Source organism: Morone saxatilis, unplaced genomic scaffold (assembly GCF_004916995.1).
Source record: "Morone saxatilis isolate NCDOM2014 unplaced genomic scaffold, NCSU_SB_2.0 Contig5, whole genome shotgun sequence".
In the NCBI taxonomy this organism is placed as follows: domain Eukaryota; kingdom Metazoa; phylum Chordata; class Actinopteri; family Moronidae; genus Morone; species Morone saxatilis.
Window position 1 is genome coordinate 10,773,748 of NW_023340095.1, and position 18,070 is coordinate 10,791,817.

General features: G+C 38.7%; 2 protein-coding genes across 2 annotated transcripts in view; both read right to left on the reverse strand.

The window, feature by feature from the left end:
• Positions 1-1,443, reverse strand: part of erbb4b (erb-b2 receptor tyrosine kinase 4b) — a 293,042-nt gene extending 291,599 nt beyond the window's left edge. The window contains 1 exon segment of the mRNA XM_035677324.1: positions 1,102-1,443. Within this exon segment, the coding sequence (XP_035533217.1) occupies positions 1,102-1,180 (79 nt within the window). The 5' untranslated portion in view covers positions 1,181-1,443.
• Positions 1,444-14,552: 13,109 nt separating this feature from the next.
• The window catches only part of ikzf2 (IKAROS family zinc finger 2), a gene marked incomplete in the record, with an annotated part of 24,257 nt that continues 20,739 nt past the window's right edge, over positions 14,553-18,070 (reverse strand). Inside the window, 1 exon segment of the mRNA XM_035677204.1 lies at positions 14,553-18,070.

Consider the following 18,070-nt stretch of genomic DNA (forward strand, 5'->3'; position numbering starts at 1 on the left):
CACACAAACACACAAACACACACGGTCACTCGCTCAACTATACTTGCCTGTGCGTAAAGAGCGCCGCTGCACTGTACAAACGGTACTGCCACTGCCAGTGTGAAAGTGCTGTGCGCTACAACGCTCACTGTCAAACTGTGGTCCACATGATCCCCCCGGGGGGGGGGGCTCACTATAAAATGAGGAATAATGTAATTTCACGGTAATCCGCTTTGCTTTTATCCAGATTACAGAATGCATATGTATGAATGTTCACCATTGTTATCGCCCTTTGCGCAGGTGAGTTACACAGATCAGCTCAAAAACACAGTATATTGTTTCCAATGTCCCTGCAGGACTTACAACTTAAAATAGTTTGATCAAATGGGTGCCCTTGCAATGACAACGCGTAAAAAAGGGTACAACTATCCAACCCGATGTCCTACAAACCCATATTTCAAATACATGAAAACATGATGCAGACGTCGCAGCTTGTTACCCATACTATAATTGTTATTTAGGGAAAAACTAGTCTGGAGGGGAAGAAGGAACAGAGTCAAGAAGGAACTTCTGAAACATAGTCGTGCATCAGACAGCCTGTCTATCCACAGGAGGGAAGACAAGAGCACAGTAGCCTGTTGTACAGCGAGGCTGTCACTCGTCTGCGTTTGTCCACACTTTGTCAAAAGGACACGTGTGATGGACATTAAATGCTCCCCTCTCCCTCCAAAGTTAACAGTGCCGCTCTGTGCACAAAGAAGACAGAGCATGTCACTCGCTTGGACTCATTCAGCAATATCACAACAAACATGTCCTGCTACAACCTGCCATCTGCTCAAACCCAACACCTGTGTTTCAGTAACACAGCGCTCTCTACGTTAGGCTGTGATTTTGACGTGTCTTTAACATTTGGATGCTGGCATGACAGTGAAAATGACAGCAGGAGGTGCGGAATTTATCTGCCAAGCACAAACACCATTGTTACATGCGCAAAAAGAACAACAGCAATGGAAAAGTATGCTGTCTAGATAGTTGTGCCACTGCGCTCAGTGCGCGCCGACCTGCTCCACTGATATACAAAAAACTGCGCACCGGGTGAACAGACGGATGCCTCTCACTCACCTGATTGCGAAGAGCTCGACCCGAACAAGAGGCAAGTCAGGAGAAAGCCGAAGCAACACGGGGCAGTCGTTGGTTTCATTGTTGTGCTTGGCAAGTATCTCCTTTTAAATTCACATGTCCAGCAGCGTATCCTTCCTTGAAACAGCCAGAAAGGATGACTCGTTTGCGCTTGAAGCCTGTTCAGCCTGTGAGTTTGGGGACTTAAGTCGCTTTTGACTAAGTTTACAGTTTGTCCGAGATGTCCTCCGCCTCGCCCCTCCGCGCCTGCAGGTCTAATTTGTGACTGACGTGAAGGCAAAATAGTCGAATATTAGTTTCCAACGCGCGCACTGTAAAGCTTGTCTAAACACTATAAAGCAGTACTCATGCCATTACTCCCCGACTTGGATACAGTATGCAGCTGTAGACTCGTAATCTTCAGACACACCTCCGAGCCCCTGAACTCCTCCTACAGGACTCTGTGATTGGCACAGGTGCCCGACGATCACCCTAAACCCCGCCAGACACAACTGCATACGCGCTGCTATTGGTTGACACAAGATGCCAAAACCCCGTGAATTTGTGCGTCGGCTCCGTTGCACCTGTCACACTGAACACAGTAAAGATAAATGCTGTTAGAAGGATTTATAGGTGTAATGGGTGAAATAGAGCTGAGTATCACTTATAGGTGGCTGCCCCATGCGCTTTTGAAGGTCTTATCCATATCTGATAATATATAGTCTCATATTGGAAGCGTTGTTGATTTAGTACTGAACTGAACTGTCAGCACTGTACTTTGGGAGGGTAGTGAGAGTGCCTAGAGCTAGAGTAGATTTTATTATATTATTATCTGGTTTATAGAGAATTAAATTGTCTTTTTGCTTTTGATCCGGTGACTCTAAATATTTATTCCTCCTATCTAAAGTTGCTTCATTTTATAAGACTGTGGTAAAACATGATCAGGCAAGGAAGAGAAGACATTTTGACAGCAAAATTATAAACCAAAACCCTTTTTTTCTCGCTGCATCTTGAGCAAAGATTTCCATTTTCCTCAGCTATCAGCATGCATTACTGTTGGCAATATCTCTCCATATCCAGGGTAATCATTTCCCCCAGGGGTGGCTCAGTGTAAATGACACAAATAAAAGTCAAATAGAACGTTTAGATAGTGATATTATTGTGCTCACTGAGGTATTTGTAATAGTTTGAAAGCTGTGTCTTTGTAGTGGCGTAAAAATAACTAAGATAATGGGAGCATAGGAAACAATGTGACAAAAGGTTATTACTTTCTGAAACAGCTGTTTCCTATACTTTCACACTTTGGAGAAGGGTGAAGACCTCCCGGAGTTACAGTATGTCCACACATCTGGACAGAAATCATGCACTCTGACTGTCCCCCCACCCCATGTTCTCTCCACACAAACACAGGGACACACACAAGTGCAACCAGAGTCCGAAAGGGCATACAATACTTTTAATGTTTGTATTAGACTTGGTTAATCAGTAAGGAAAATAAATAAAATACAATAGATATTGTATCTATTTATCAGATTCATTCACTTCAATATATTTTGGGTTAGTTAGTTCAATTTATTTATTCACGTAAAAGGGTAAAATAATTGCTTTTTACCTTCAACTTTTGATAATTAAGCCACTATATAAGCTGAAACACAGAAGACTCTCCACCATAACATACACTGTCAACTGTAAGACTGTTTTATCATAGTGGGGTCTTTTTAGGGACAAATGGTGATATTTATGCTCTTCTGAAAGTGGTTATTAGCTTTATTATGACTGGAGGAGGCAGTTTACCTTCCTTTTAATTTTCCATTACATCAAAGTATATGCCCGAGCAATAATCTACTCAAGTCCATAAACATCCTATAAACAGGTCACTTCTCCCCAGAAATCACTCAAGGCTTGTGTTTGCTTCTAATAGGGAGGCATACCGCTCGCCCAGTGCCCACACACACACCCACTGCCTGGCCCGGTGCTTTTTTTGATCCTGGAACAGTGAGCTAAACTTCCCTGAGCCAAGTGTACGCAACACTTTAAGAAAATGGGATGCAGACAGTTTTCACTTTGAAGAAAGTCAAAAGGCTCTGTTGTTTTCAGCTTGGTTGCAAAATGAATAGTGCACTGAACTGTGAGGGGCACTTCTTGAACCTTTGCTGCAGTATTGACCCTTCGCCAGTGGGGGGCAGTCCATTTCTCACCTCATAGGTCATGGGACCAGCAGAGTGACACAGTGGGGGGTGGGCCATCCAAGCTGCCACCAACTAGTTTCATGACTCTCTGTGTGACATTGGCTTCCTATCACACAGCCGCTTTATTAAATATTCCTCAGCAGAAATGAGCTTTTAATATCACTGACACCACAAATTTATTAAGAAATATGGAAAAATGAGATCTGGCAACATGCTACGAGGAGAGGCTTCGCTCTAAATATGCCCCAAATGGCTGCCGTTTATCATTTTTAATACCAAAAATGCAATTTAGCAACGTTGTGTATTTTCATTATACATTTCGCTTTAAGAGGCACCTTCTGACAGTATCACCCTAATGCTGTCAATTAGGTAATTTATTCCAGGGGATTATGAGAGGGAATGAGACGAGGTTTCATGTGTTCTTCAAGGCGTTCCCCGGTGCCTGCTGTACAGCTAATCTAATACATAACCCCCTGATTTGTTTAATGGATGAGACTTTGCTGCTGCAAGAGGCACGCCAATAAAAGTCGGGGCCCTCCAGAGGCTATTGTGCCTCATAATGATGCCAGACACACAATGTGAGAGTTATGAAGCAATTTTTTATCATGCGGCACATTGTTTTGCTCTGTTGGTGCCGTGCAAGTATAAAGGCAATCTCTCCCTGCAGCAAAGCACTTCTCCCCCACACTTAGATAAACCTTCAGTATGATAAACTGTCCCAGCCACATGTTGCAGAGATGAAGGAAGTTTAGGATTTAAATACGTGTCCTATACAGAGAATTTGCTTGTTAGTCAACTTAGACTTTTCGTTAATCATTTCTTTATTCTTTTTCAGAGATTTTATTCTACTTTTATGTTGAATGAGAGTATTCCTGGGAAATAATCAAACCGTGTTTGAAGGCTACAGCAGCTAGGAGACATTTTCTACAGTCAGACAGTAGAAAAGCAGAAAAAATGTGTTAATTGCAGAAAAGCTGAAGACAAACAAAGGACATGCTGGTCCTTGGGCATATGTTACATGGCTCTGGAGAAAATGAGGAGAAAAACAGTATGTACTCATTTAGACATATATTTTATACTGTCTTGTAGCACTGCTGTGGCCTGGGAGGGAGAGCATTTTGTTGTTTTTATGTATGCAGATAAAAGGAAATTACAATAAACTAAATCTTGAATCTGCCTGCCTCTGTCTGCATGGGGTTCTACAGTGTCATTCAAGTTATGTTATGTAAGAGTAGGATTTCTTAACAGCAAACACATGAAGTACAGCACTCAGTACTAAATTGCTTATTTCTGAGCAGGACAAAAGCAACATTTAAGTCATATGCATCTAAACAAAAGACGTTCTGAAGGCAGATAGCACCACAGGTCTTCTTCCATATCTCTGTGTGCTCCCATCTTTCCAAACTATAAGGGAGAAAGAAGATGAATACTTCTTTAAATATATATATATATATATATTTCTATTTCTGAGATGTTGGGGCTGCAAAAACTTAGAGCCATTTGTTATTGTCAAAACAAAATGGTTTGTTGAATAGATAATGCTGAAGTAGTCTGAGGAAGGCAACCAAAGAGCTAAAAGACTATCACAACACTTTTGAGTATTTCAGTCTTTTTACACAGAGTGTTATATGTTATATCAGTATGCTCACATGCACAAAATATAAATATGTTTGACCAATAATTCGATTTTGTTTTCATGAAGTACCATTTTCTTGGTTTCTGGGTTTTTTAAAGTTAAAAAAATTAAAAGAGTTAAATAAATTGATGCACTGGTTTTACCTATTGGGATAATCCTATGTGATTGTCCTATATGCTTGTCCTTGATGAGCAACATTATAAACATTGGGTAGGTTCATTAGAATTTACCGGTTTCTGAATAACTTGCCAACAAATACTTTAGACCACCACTTTGGAACTTGCCTTTGGCTTGAATCGAAGCCATAACAAGTGATACTTTTGCATACTATTTACATCAGCTTTATATGCATAACTAACATGATATATGCAGCATCAGTAATCATCATGCAAACCAGGAAATCTTGCGTAACGGAGCCTAAATGAGAATATTTGTACAACAAACTCTGAATTCTCATGGGTGGATCAGGAAGCTGTAAGCTTTGTGATTCACATCAGAAGATTAGTTTATCATAGAGGGATTCAAAATGCAGATCAGTGGAGATGGCAGCACTAAGATGGGTAGTGTTTTATACACAGTAGATTTAATTATCTCAAAAATAATTGTAACTGCTGATGATAGATAACTTTGTTATCAACAGCCACAATGAGGTGATTAATTGCCCCCAGGATTACATGGCATTAAACTTGTTGCATAGGTTCAGGCATGAAATCCTTGCGCGGTAACATTCCATCATATATATGTCAATATCAGTATCAGTCATTGATGTTTTATAAGATAAGCATTTACAGACATTGTGATTGGTTCATAATAATCACACCATTGTCATTTTGCAGCAGTTTGCAAGAACTTAAGCATTGCAAAAAATCTATTCAATATACTGTATGAATATGTGAAAAAGAAATCTAATTCGTGAGATCAGACTTTGTGCTGAAGGATAACTACAAGGTTGATTTTAACTTAAGAGCAACACCCTTAAACAGTGTTAGTCCTAGTTTAAAGACAGCTGAACCAGTTTTTGTGAAAATGGCAGAATCTATCTGTAAAGCTTAGAAAACAAGCCAAATGCTTCCACGGAGGAGAATTTTTTGAATGTTTACATCAGTGCAGTAATCCAACTGGGTATGAATCATAAAAAGTGCCTATTTCCCAGTGTAATTTATTCACATAGTCACTCCCCTGAGAAAGAGGAAGCAACAGGAATTATTTGGCTTTGCGGGAGACTTGTTTGTGTGGACACATTTAAAGTGGCAGGTCCACCACAATAGATGTATCTCTCTGAGTGAACGTGTTGTACACTTATAGCTATTTCCCTTCATATTTTTCCTCTCAGTAGACTCATGTGGTGGCTAAAGATTTAACTGAAACTCTGACTAGCTCTGCATGAGCCTGACTCAGTGAGCAATAAGCAGCGTTAGCGCATTACACACACATGATTACGTGGCCATTTCCTCAGTGAATGAGTCTCATCAGAAGTCACTGAAGAAGCCACTGAGTGTGTAATTGTTTCCCATTAGGGGAAACGTTGACTGCCATTGAGTCGCATCTCACTGCAGAGTTTGCTGACAAATGCTCACTGTCCACTGAGTGGAGCGGACTAATTCTGCTGTGGGTTGTGATGGAATTGCTCAAAACCTCCCTAAACCACCAGATCACTTTTAGGATGAGAGTGATGCATCTTGTTTTTTGTGAGAGAGAAACTCCAGGGCAAGAGTTCATATGTTTGTTGATACACTGAAGTGACACCAGACTTGAAACATTCTTATCAGTCAAATGAATGCCTGCAGCACTAATGCCTCTGTAGCTCAGATGCAGTCAGTGCTCTTTACGCAGCAGTGTGTGACTGTATGGACCATGTTTTCTACTTTTTTTTAATTTGTTGCTTTTTCTTTTTCAAAGCTTTCAAGTTGGAGATTATTGAAAAAGTAAAAGTCCAGTGTGCCCTTGTGTGTATGGATTTACTCAAAGGTGGTATGCACGGATGTGTATTTTTGTTTCTACAATCCTGTCCCTTTATGAGCTAGTAGTCTTTCTACAGTGTTACCATACCATCTGCAACATCACGCACACACACTAATTCTCTCCTCTCTCTCTCTCTCTCTCTCTCTCTCTCTCTCTCTCTCTGAAGCCTGCACTGCAGTGATGAATAATCGTTAGCATGCGCCGTTGTGAAGGTGATGTAAATTGGATGGCTTACATTGCAAATTACAGGCTGGTCAAAAGTTCAAATGAGGCCAGTCATGTCAAGTGAGACCTGAGGATGAGGCAGAGAGAGGACGTTTCTCCAGTTATTAATGTCTGTCTGAAATGGGCTTTGCAACTGCACTATTAGGTTGATAGGAATGGGAGGAAAAATCAGGTTTCCTTTACACTGCTGCCATCTACAGGATGGAGGTGTCATCAGAAGTGTCATTATCACTGTTGGAGAGGTGTCTTTATGTCCGTTACAGACTCCAGAGACAGACAGACAGACAGATACATAGAATAGAATAGAAAAGAATAGAATAGAATTGGAAAATTCAGTATCTGTATTTGAATTATAAAGAAAAAATAATAATTTAAATCATGAATATAATATTTTTAGATTAAAAAAAGGAAAGATGATATATTTGACGCCTCATATTTTATTGCAACAAGTCACCACTGGATGGCAGTAAGAGAACAGGTCTGGAGTTCAATATGGTGACTATCCAATGGTCCAGTTACTGCAAAAAAAAGTGGTTATAATGTCTTGTATGTGTTTTTGCATGTGTTTCTTGTGCCGTGGGTGTATAGAGACAGAGAAAAAAACAAATGGAGTGTAAGTGAGATAATGCCCACATAAGAAATCCTGATCCATCCCAAAGCTTTACAACAGTCAACTCTTCCTATTGAGAGGGATCATGCTAAAAAAATCCACAATAATTCACAAATACAGTATGTGTAAAGTACAGTTTCCTTCTAACTTTAGTTAACACAACGTGTCGTAGGCAACAAATATTTTTAAATATTTTAAAAGTAAGATTTTCAGTAAAAAAAAAGTGACATTTTAAAACATTTTGCAGTTTTGTGTTGTATGAAGTTGACACCAGACATAATTAACAAATAGTCCTTCCTTTTCCTGTTTCCAAGTAAAGCTGTTAGGAGATAGTGTACAGTATAGATCTTGATCTCGTACAGTGGATGAATACATGGCTGCTCATGTGAAATAGTTCCATAAATAAATCGGCTTTACAGTATCTTTTGTTCTTGTGAAATCATTCAGCATGAAATGTAAAAGCCAAGCTCTCTACTGAACAGGTAAGAGCAGAGAAGTTCTTTTGGATTGGTTTAAGTACCTGCATGTGAATTTAATTCAAATGTATAGGCTTTTTCAGATGGTGACTTTCCCAGTGGAACCAACATGCATTTGACAACAACTCAGCGTCAGACACAAGTCACAAGTTTGTGCGGGTTTTGAATTTACATAAACAGGCCACATGTTCTATAATCGAACACAAAGGATGTGAGAAATAAGCATTGGCATGATTTTTAAACCAGTTTCACCAACAACACAGCGATAAATGACATCATCATCATAAATTGGTTTCAGATAAAAATCTCCAGCATATTTTCACGGCCACACAGCCCGAGTGTCGGGTCTAAAGAAATACTTGCCTTACGAATCACATCACTGTAGCCATTAAGTCACTCTTTTTCATAAAGCCGGTGTAGAGCTAAGACATAATTCCCGTTGACACAATGCCTGTTAGATGTTCTGTCACAGTGATTAATATAATTAAAGATGCATTTTAACTTGAGAATGGAGAACAGTATATAAGCTGAAGTATAAATTACTTGTCTGTTGCAGTTCAACTTCTCTCAGCCCTTGTAATCGTGTCTTGTTAGAGAATTATTCCAGTCTCAGAAAACGGTGATAACAAGAGCCATGCATAGTGTTAAGGTGACCTTGGTTAACCTCACTGAGGGATGACAGTAAATGGTGGATTTGAATAATGCAATAATAATTAAAGGATGCAGAGAATGATTTACAACCGTCTAACCTACCAAATAATAAAGACTATTGCAATTAACAATGCTACAGTGCACTATTTATTCCAGCCCAGTCAGGGAGGCCTCTGCACGGGTTAGAAGTGTCTCAGTCTTTCCATCTTGAGTCTTCTCCACTGTTCTCTTGACCCAAGAGCCTGCAACCACAAAAGAATGTGCTGACATTTGAAAAACAAAAGGTGAGAAGCGTGCCAAAAACACTTGCACCAACTGTTTTATTCTTTACTTCCTTTCTCCCTTTTCCCTGAGCTGCAAGGTAAGCTGAATGCGTGAAATACTGATTGTCAGAGTCTAGATAGAAGTTCCTCTACTAAAAAAAACAGCAATTAATTAAAAACAGCAAGAACTACTGTAATTACAGTTGAGTTGCGTGATTAATGCTGTTATTTCTGCAAACTTCTACAACTCCTCTAACCTTAACCGTAGCCAATTTTACCTTGACATGGTGCTAATTTATACTTTTGAGAAAATAACAGCTTTATAAACAGGAAAAAAAACACTACACTTTTTAAAAATCTTTCAGCACAGAGATATTTTTCTTTTTTTTTTTACAGCCGTCTTTCATTTGGTGAAATCACTGACATCACAATTACATGATTACCAGCAGTGACAACACTTCTGTTTGAGTAACAGCATTGTCCCAGCCTTTTCTGAGAAGTACAGTAATGCAAGACCTTTCAGACTCACTGACAACTCGTCAGCATCATTGCACAGAAACCCAGTGTTGATACCTTGCAGACAGTAAAACACACGTTGACTACAAAGTAGAACACAAAGGTGCCATAAATCAAAAACGGATTTCAGTTTGAGTGTTATTGTTCTGTCAAAAAACATGTCATCACAAAAGGTAATGTAGTATCAAGAAGTGTTATGGTGGTGCAGTGAAAGTAGTCTGATGTAATGTTGACTGATGATAAAGTGCAGAAAAACACAGGGAGGGGCCAACACACTGTGTCTCCCCGGCCCACATGCAGCAGTGAATGTGATGCAAATGGAATAAACTTAAAAGGCTGACATTTACTTTTGCACTTTGGTTTACAGTATGTGTGCTTGCCCTTTAAATCACTTGTGATCATTTTGAACATGACTCCTTTTGTGGACCCCTTTTGTCAGGTCCCACCCCCCAAAAAACGTATAATATACTCTTCCGAGGAATTAGCAGCTTTCTCACAGTCCCACTGAAAATCCAGGCCAATCTATTTTTGGAAATTACAGTGATCATATATGCTTCTCAGTCTGACATTCAGATGAGGCTGATTGCGGTGCTGAATTGATGAAACTTCCTTCTCTTTAAAAAAAAAAAAAAGGTTTTGTGCTCACATTTGTTTCCTGTTTTCAGTTCGGCTCATTGCAGCTGTGTATCCATTTATGTCAAACCACCAGTGCATGTATCCCCACATCCCAATGTCAGGTTCCTACAGTAAACCGTGGCAGTCTGCTATATGACAGCCCTAAAAACTGTGTCTCGCTTCCCAGTACATTTTCACAGTTCAAGCTGATCAGCAGGTGTGTGCACTGCTCTACAAAACCCCACTTTCTCTCTTTATGTCACGTTCTCTTTCTTCCTGTATCAGATGCGTTCATCCCTCTCTCTCTCTCTCTCTCTCTCTCTCCCGCTCTCTCTCAGTTTCTCTATTATTGTTTCTATCTTTTCCTTCCCATTCTCTCAGTCTGACTTACCAAGAAGCATCTGATGTGTGTGCTAATGTCCTTTCTTGGTTACTTTCCCAACTTAGCCTCGCTGCCTTTGCTCTCTTTAGCTAGTTTTGCTCTTATTCTGACTTCCCCACTGTCTTTTCTGGGGTCAGATGCAGCTGTACATTATTGTTTTTGTCTTAAATGCCTCTCTTCACTTGTGCATCTCTTTGTATATGTTGTTCACGCCACAGTCCCCCCCAACCCCCACCACTAGACATGGCTGCACAACGCGGGTAAAGTAGAGGAAGGAAAGTGGAAGTTCCCCCACAGTCACTTCCTCCCCACATGAATATCGCTCTTTTTAAGCCAACCACAAAACAGCCCAACATTACCCAGAGGCCTTTGCAATGTCACCAAGCCCCCACCAACATTATAGCGTCTGTGCACAGGGTGTCAACAGCTTGGCCTCAAAAATCTACACTAGCAGCTTTATTTCCAGATAACTGCAAACAACTCCCCAACTTCATCTGTTTTTTTATCTGTTGATTAGCACAAACTAAAAATATTTCAAGGACCTGGCATTGCTAACATAACAGCCCTGCCACTGGTGGGAAGACATAGTAGTAAGAGCCACAGAGGCACAGATAACCACCCACACAGTATTCCCCATAGATTCTCAACACTACCCCTTCTACTACCTTACCTCCAATGTTTTAACAGAGGCATTACACCAATCAGTCACTGAATTACATTAATCTTTTCCCAGGTTCTCACATTGCATCAAAAACAAGCAATGCAAACACTTAACAAAGCCACTGTATCTGGTACAACATTCTACAGTGCTTCAACAAGCAAAAACTTCTAAAATATGGGTGTGTAACAGAAACAAACTGGGTGTGTGTCGGTGTGCGTGTGTGTGTGTGCATGCATGTCTCTGCTGTGTGTGTGAAGTTTTAAGGGCCAGTCCAAACATCCACCACTACCTGGCAGGAAAAACAGGAATAGGACTTGTCACCGGGCGATTGCACAACCTTGATGTGGATTCACACTCGGCTGAAAAAGAGCTGGAACTGCTACCTGCAGTGTAACTTGAAACCCAGAGGACAGGCTTCACCACTTAGACAAACGCAACACTGACTATAAAATGCTCCAATCCATGCTGTTATCTTTAACTTAAAGACCGTACATCATTTTTGAGAGATGTGTGCATAATAATCAGTTGTGTTGCAACTAAGGAAACTAATGCTTTTTCACCCAGCCATATTTGTCCCCAGTATTTTTCTCATCCGGGTTTACTCTTGAGATGCTGTGTACTGGATGAATGTTCGTTACATTCATCCAGTACACAGACTCCAGGGCCACTATGAGGTGTGTTTTCGTGTTAATCTGAGTGTGTAAAGTGTGTCTGTGCACGTAGGTGTGGATGGCAGTAGTTTCCAATGCTTTTGACACTTCTAGACAGCTCGTATTGTCTAAGAGGACCTGCGGAAGAAGAGGTATGGACAGTAGGACCCGACAGAGGAAGTCTCATAACCAGAGACCACAAAGCTGCCATAGCTCTCTGGCCCGAGGAGAAAAAAAAAGCAGCACTCGGGCTGAATTCTTTGTCCAGAGAGGCTATATCTGCATAATACTTTATTTCTTTCTAATAAAAAAAACCCCTCCAGGTTACACAAACAGTGATTCTCATGTGTATAATGCAGAAAAACAAAGCGTGCAGAGAGTGTCACGAGGTTCTGAACAGTTCAAAATATTACACAAGAGTGACTTTATGTGCCATAATAATTAGTGCATCCAGCATCCAAAAAACAACACTGCCCTAATTTTCAGACTGAAAGTAGGAAAGGAAGAGCAAAACCCATTCAGTCTGCTGCAGATCAGACGTGAGAAATTGTGGTAATTCCAGCAGGTTCATCTTCACCGAGGGTTCAACAATACAACACTGCTGCAACGTTTTTTTTTTTCCAGATCTCTGACCCCAGACCCTTAACATTTTAAAATAATCAGTTAATTATTATTGTGTCAAATAATGGATCACCCTTCACTTCACACTGAAATGGTGAATCGCTTATGATTTGGCTGACCAACCAATAACATATTTTAAAAAAGTTTTGGTGTATTCTGAACTGTTAAGTACTTCATTAAGTGTTATTTCATGCAGCAATAATTTCTTTAACAATCTTTAGCAGACAGTCCTTCGCCATTCATTATTGAGGGTAGTGTTTAAGATCGTCTACAGTGCATCACATCCTCACCTGAATCACAAGCTGCAGTTGACACGGAGATTGTTTAATGAGGTGGTGATTTACCACTCAGCAATAGGGAAATATATTACTCTAATAGTTGACTTTCCCACAAAGAGCAATGTCTAGTCTCTGTGCCAAGTAAACACTGACTATTAACAGTTCAGTTTTAAGTTTTGTTTAGTTCTCAATTCCTTTGCATTATCAATGAAAACGTTCATGTTTCTTAACTCAAGACAAAAGTTATATTACAAAATGTTAATAATACATCAAAATGAATGCAAGAATCTTTTTTTTAATTTAGTTTTTAAATTATAATTTTTTTTACACAATACGTGGAATGCTTTCTGCCAGAGGAGTACCGCAAAGTGAGGGCAGGTGTATCACTCCCGTGTTTAAAGTATGAGTCAAACAGAGATATGTTCTAGATGGGAACAAACAATCAACTGACAGGCAGGTAAATAGAAGAATTTGAAGATGAAAAGATACAGTTTGGGGTCTGTTCAGGCTTTACACTTCTCAGTTTTGCTACCGCCTTCAGGCAGCTTTGATTTTGTATGTTTGCTCTGTGCATGTGTGTGAGTGTGTGTGCTTTACACAGATTAAAGAAGTAAGGGGGTGAAGAAGGCTGCTCTGACATTTAGAGGCTTCAGCGCCCACCTGTTCATAGACAAAGACTGGAGAGGAACAAACACCAGTCATTACATTGCAAACTACAGCAAAGCACTTAGGCTGTACAGGATGGTGTAGACGGTCTGGATGCACTCGACATTTTTAAAAATGATTTCTGTTGTAGAGAGAGATTTTACCAATAGAAAAAGGAGTTTTGCATAAACCAAAGACTTACTTGTACTACAACTGAAGCCGCCAATTTCTGACATTTTGTTTTATTAATTCATTTTAATTTTTCCCAAATTCAGACAATAAATTACATATTAGTCATTGTTTGCATAAATACATTTTTTTACATCTATCTGTTTTTCATTAGGCTAAATAAATGAATAAGTGTTTAGAAAGTGAAATCTAATTGAATGGCTCCGTTCCGTGTCAGCAGTAGGACACATGACTGATTGTTGTCCTACCTTAAATAAAATGAACACCAGCTTGCTCTATCAGCAAAACTGTCCGCATGACTCTAGTGCTTTACAATCAGGGCTTAATTGTTTCACTCTAATCATCTGTTTCTTTCCACAATTCAATTCCAGGAAATTGGCCCATTAAGGTTTAAATGGAAATGTTGCCCTAAAATAGACTTCACACATTTTATGTTTTTTATGATATTGTACAGAGCAGCTGGTGAATTTGAACAAGTCTGCCATTAAGCTGAACAGCAGAAAGACAGACTGTGGTCTAGTAAATTACACTGTAAAGTTGAGTATAGGATGACAGGGGCTGGGCTAATAAAAACACATTTTCTAAAATCTTTCAATAAAATAATTTGTTCATTCAAATAAAACACACTAGGATCTAATTTCGGTCAATAATTCAGCAAGATGATCTTATCCATTCCTGATCCTCGTCTGTCTGTGGATTTCGACTTTACTGTGCAAAACCACTGGAATAACATCATTTAAATTCTACTATGACTGGATTTCCCCTTTGTGTTCATGTTCAAATCTAAACAGTGGCAGAGAAGTGACTTCTCTAGACATGTTCAAACCTTTTTTCAGTTTCATGACCTTGCATGTTTTTCACAAGACTCAAGCAATGTATTTTGTTCTCACAATAAAATCTTTTAATTGCATGTAAGATACAGTTTGCATGTTTTGAAGAAAAGTATATAACAATATGTCTGACTTCCTGTTTCAAAGTTCACAAAACAGCCAAGGAGGCAAAATCATTTCTTTAATAGAGAGAAACCCATGCCTTAAAAATATACATTGTTTTCTTCACAGCAGTGTGTCTTCATGTAATGTCACTGATGTCAAAAACAGGGCTGAACAATCCTCCAACTTCCTTTACCACATTCAGTGTTGGACTGATTTAAGTCATGAGAAATTACTTTTTTGATAAATAAATCACATATTTTAGGACGCAAAAATACACAACCTATGCAAATACCTGAGAGCCCTCACATCAGAAAGTTGTTATCAATGTCAGAGATGATCAATCGGCACAAATTTCAGGATAATTTCAATATTCAGTGCCAAAATATACACCTTTCATATATTATTTTTTAAAAAATACAATTCACCTGAACCCAGTCTTTTACATTTTTGTAAACATTTTTAAACTTAAAAAACACACAGAAGTTCACAAAACTAGTTGCATTAACATTTCAGCAGAAAAATAGACATTTAGCACACGCATTTTCAAAATTTACAAAAAACATTCCCGCAATCTGAATCAATAGCAATGATTTGGATTTTCAAGTAACTCCTCACTCACAAGGAGGGCTAACAGAAGACAATTTTTTCTTATTTTTTTTTTTGTTCATATGGCTGCTTCATTTGAAGAATTTGTGTACAAGTAAGGCTGTCCTTATTATAACATTACTATGAGAACAAGATAAAAATATGTCTGTAAACTGGAGAACAAATGAAAACTAAGAAATAACAATTAATTTGAACATCCTGCCATATATTATGCCCAGTTTAATTTAATGTAGCTCTGACCTATCTATACTATTTGTATTCCTTCTGATGGGAATTAAGAAAGAAAAATCAGGGTGGGATTAACCTACATTTAATTGTAAGATCATTAAAAAGATATGTTGTTTTAGAAGGACTCCTGTCTTAACAGAGAAGGCTTCAGTAAATGAGTATATACAGAAATAATATAATAAAGGAATGTAGAGAGTCAATATCACAGCTGCGAGGTGTAAACAATTTCCAGTACCAATACTTTACAGACAGTAAGTTTTTATGCTAGTTGGGCACCAGTGGCGCATAAGAGAAGCAACGTGTAAACAGAGAAAAAGCTGCCTTTTGATCACAAGTAGACACCGAACATAGAAGAGTAAATCACTGAGTTTAACCTTAGAGAATAATCAACTGTTGACTGTGTGAAGACTAGTAATGCCAAACTTCTTGTAAGTACTATTACAATAAAAACATGTTCAGACAGGATAGCAAAACCTGCATCAAGTCTTACTTTTCCAATGTGTATCTCCAAGATTGTTCTTTCAGCAAAAATACCTGTGTCAATGATTGTTTTCCACTCTATCTACACTTTAATATAACAAGAAAAAAAACAAAAGAAAAAAAACAATGCTCCCTATAGTGAGGGCATGGACATAAAGTGCATGGCCAACTGCACAAAGCACAGTCTTATCTGAGTCCTTTCAGAGGGAAAGACAGTAACTTTGAAAGAGCTGCAACTAACCTCATTGATCAAAGTCTGTTATTCTTCAATGTACAGTAGATGATGGGCAAGAGATTTGGAAAGTGGCTATCTCCTTCATGCCATTTACATTTTGCATACATGAACTTTTAATGTTAGAGGTTTACAGAGGTGACTTGGAATGCTGTGGTGAAGTGCCTTCAGAGTAGCACTATGTGGTAACCACTCCTGTCACTTTTCCCCTTGCTCAAGCTGTCTCATTCTCCATCCCCTCTGTACAAGGTCATAGATGAATGTGGTGACATGGGAATGCAACGGGCAAGATTCAGAGAGAGAGGGAGTGTGAAAGACATTAGTGTGTGTGCTTGAGATGGTGTTGGTGAGGATCAGAGAATGAGGAGGCTGATTCAAATAAGACAGGGTTGATAATACTACAGTATGAAATAAACATGACAAATGCCCACCATAAACATCAAGAATCCCCTCTATTCCCATAATGCAGTAAATTGGTGTCTGCACTACATAACATTTAAAGATGTCAAGGACAAAGTACCTCAGAAAGAGCTTTTTGCACATGATTCCCTGTATTTGCCATGACATTCAAACAGGATGAAAGATGGCATTGAAACCAGACATATAAGAATGTAGCTAAGCTAGAAAACAGCACCAATAATGCAGACCCCACCTGACCCCATACCAAAAGCACTGAATAAAAGCACACAACTTATACTATATACACACACACAGCCATACAGCCTAAATCACCAGGTGGATTTGATCAAAAGGTTGGGCCTATAGTATGAAGTGAGGTACATAAAAGAAGAGCAACCTATACCACCTCCTTAGGCTCCTTTAACCTTTTGGTATTGATTGCAATAAAGCATCATACTCCAGCCAGGTAGGTGAATGTTACCAACAAAAAAAAAAAACTGTCCAACCTCTGCCATGTTATGGTGTCAATGTGTACGTCTGCTATTTTCAAACTAACTATAACAAAGTTTAGGAATCTATGTGCTCAAACTGCAAGCAACACAACCTATGAGCCCAGCAGGACCTAATAATTTTTCTATATGAGAAACCGGGGCAACAAAGAAATGGCCAGTTATTTGTGTGGCTAATGCATTACCTTGGCAGCATAGAATAAAAAGATGGCCATGAACTGAGTTCATTGTGATTTTGCTTCATGATCAGTAGTTCTGCAAACTGAATAAATGGCTGATTACTGCAGAGTCCCAATAAAAGCAGCAATGCAGTTTCATGAGATAGAAACAAAAAATATTTTTATTAGAATTTTAAGTGTATGTTATTTTATCATTTTATTTTATAATTAAATTTTTTTTCTTTCTTTTAATTGATTTACAAATGATAAAATCTGCATATGGATTGGTTTCATTTGTTGTGTAAAACTACAATACATGTGAAATATTAATGAGAATTTTTGTTTTTCTTATAAATGTTCTAAAATACGGTGTATGAGTGTTTTTATCAGCCAGCTATGTAGCCATTTCAACTTGACCAACTTCATGAATTAAGTATTAAAAGTCCAGTGTGTAGGATTTAGCGGTATCTAGCGGCGTATTTGCAAATGGCACCTTCCTTGCTTCACCCTCTACTGCATGGAAGGTGATCCGCTGTGTCTGTACATAAAAATGGTTCATTCTGGACCTTTAATATAAAGAAGAACCATTTTAAATGCAATGTATATATGTAACATTTATTTGTTAGTATATGCTTGTGGATATGATAATGCATTTATCACTGACATAATTTCTGTACAAATTGTGGTATAGATCTGTGGGTCTAGCTTTTATTTGTGTTTACTCACACATTTATTTGCAACTTGTATTACCACTTCTCTTTCTAGATTACATTCAAAGCTTCCAAGTTCTCATAACTTATATCTAAGGGACTACATGTATGTATGTATGTATGTATTTATGCTTTTATTTATTCAT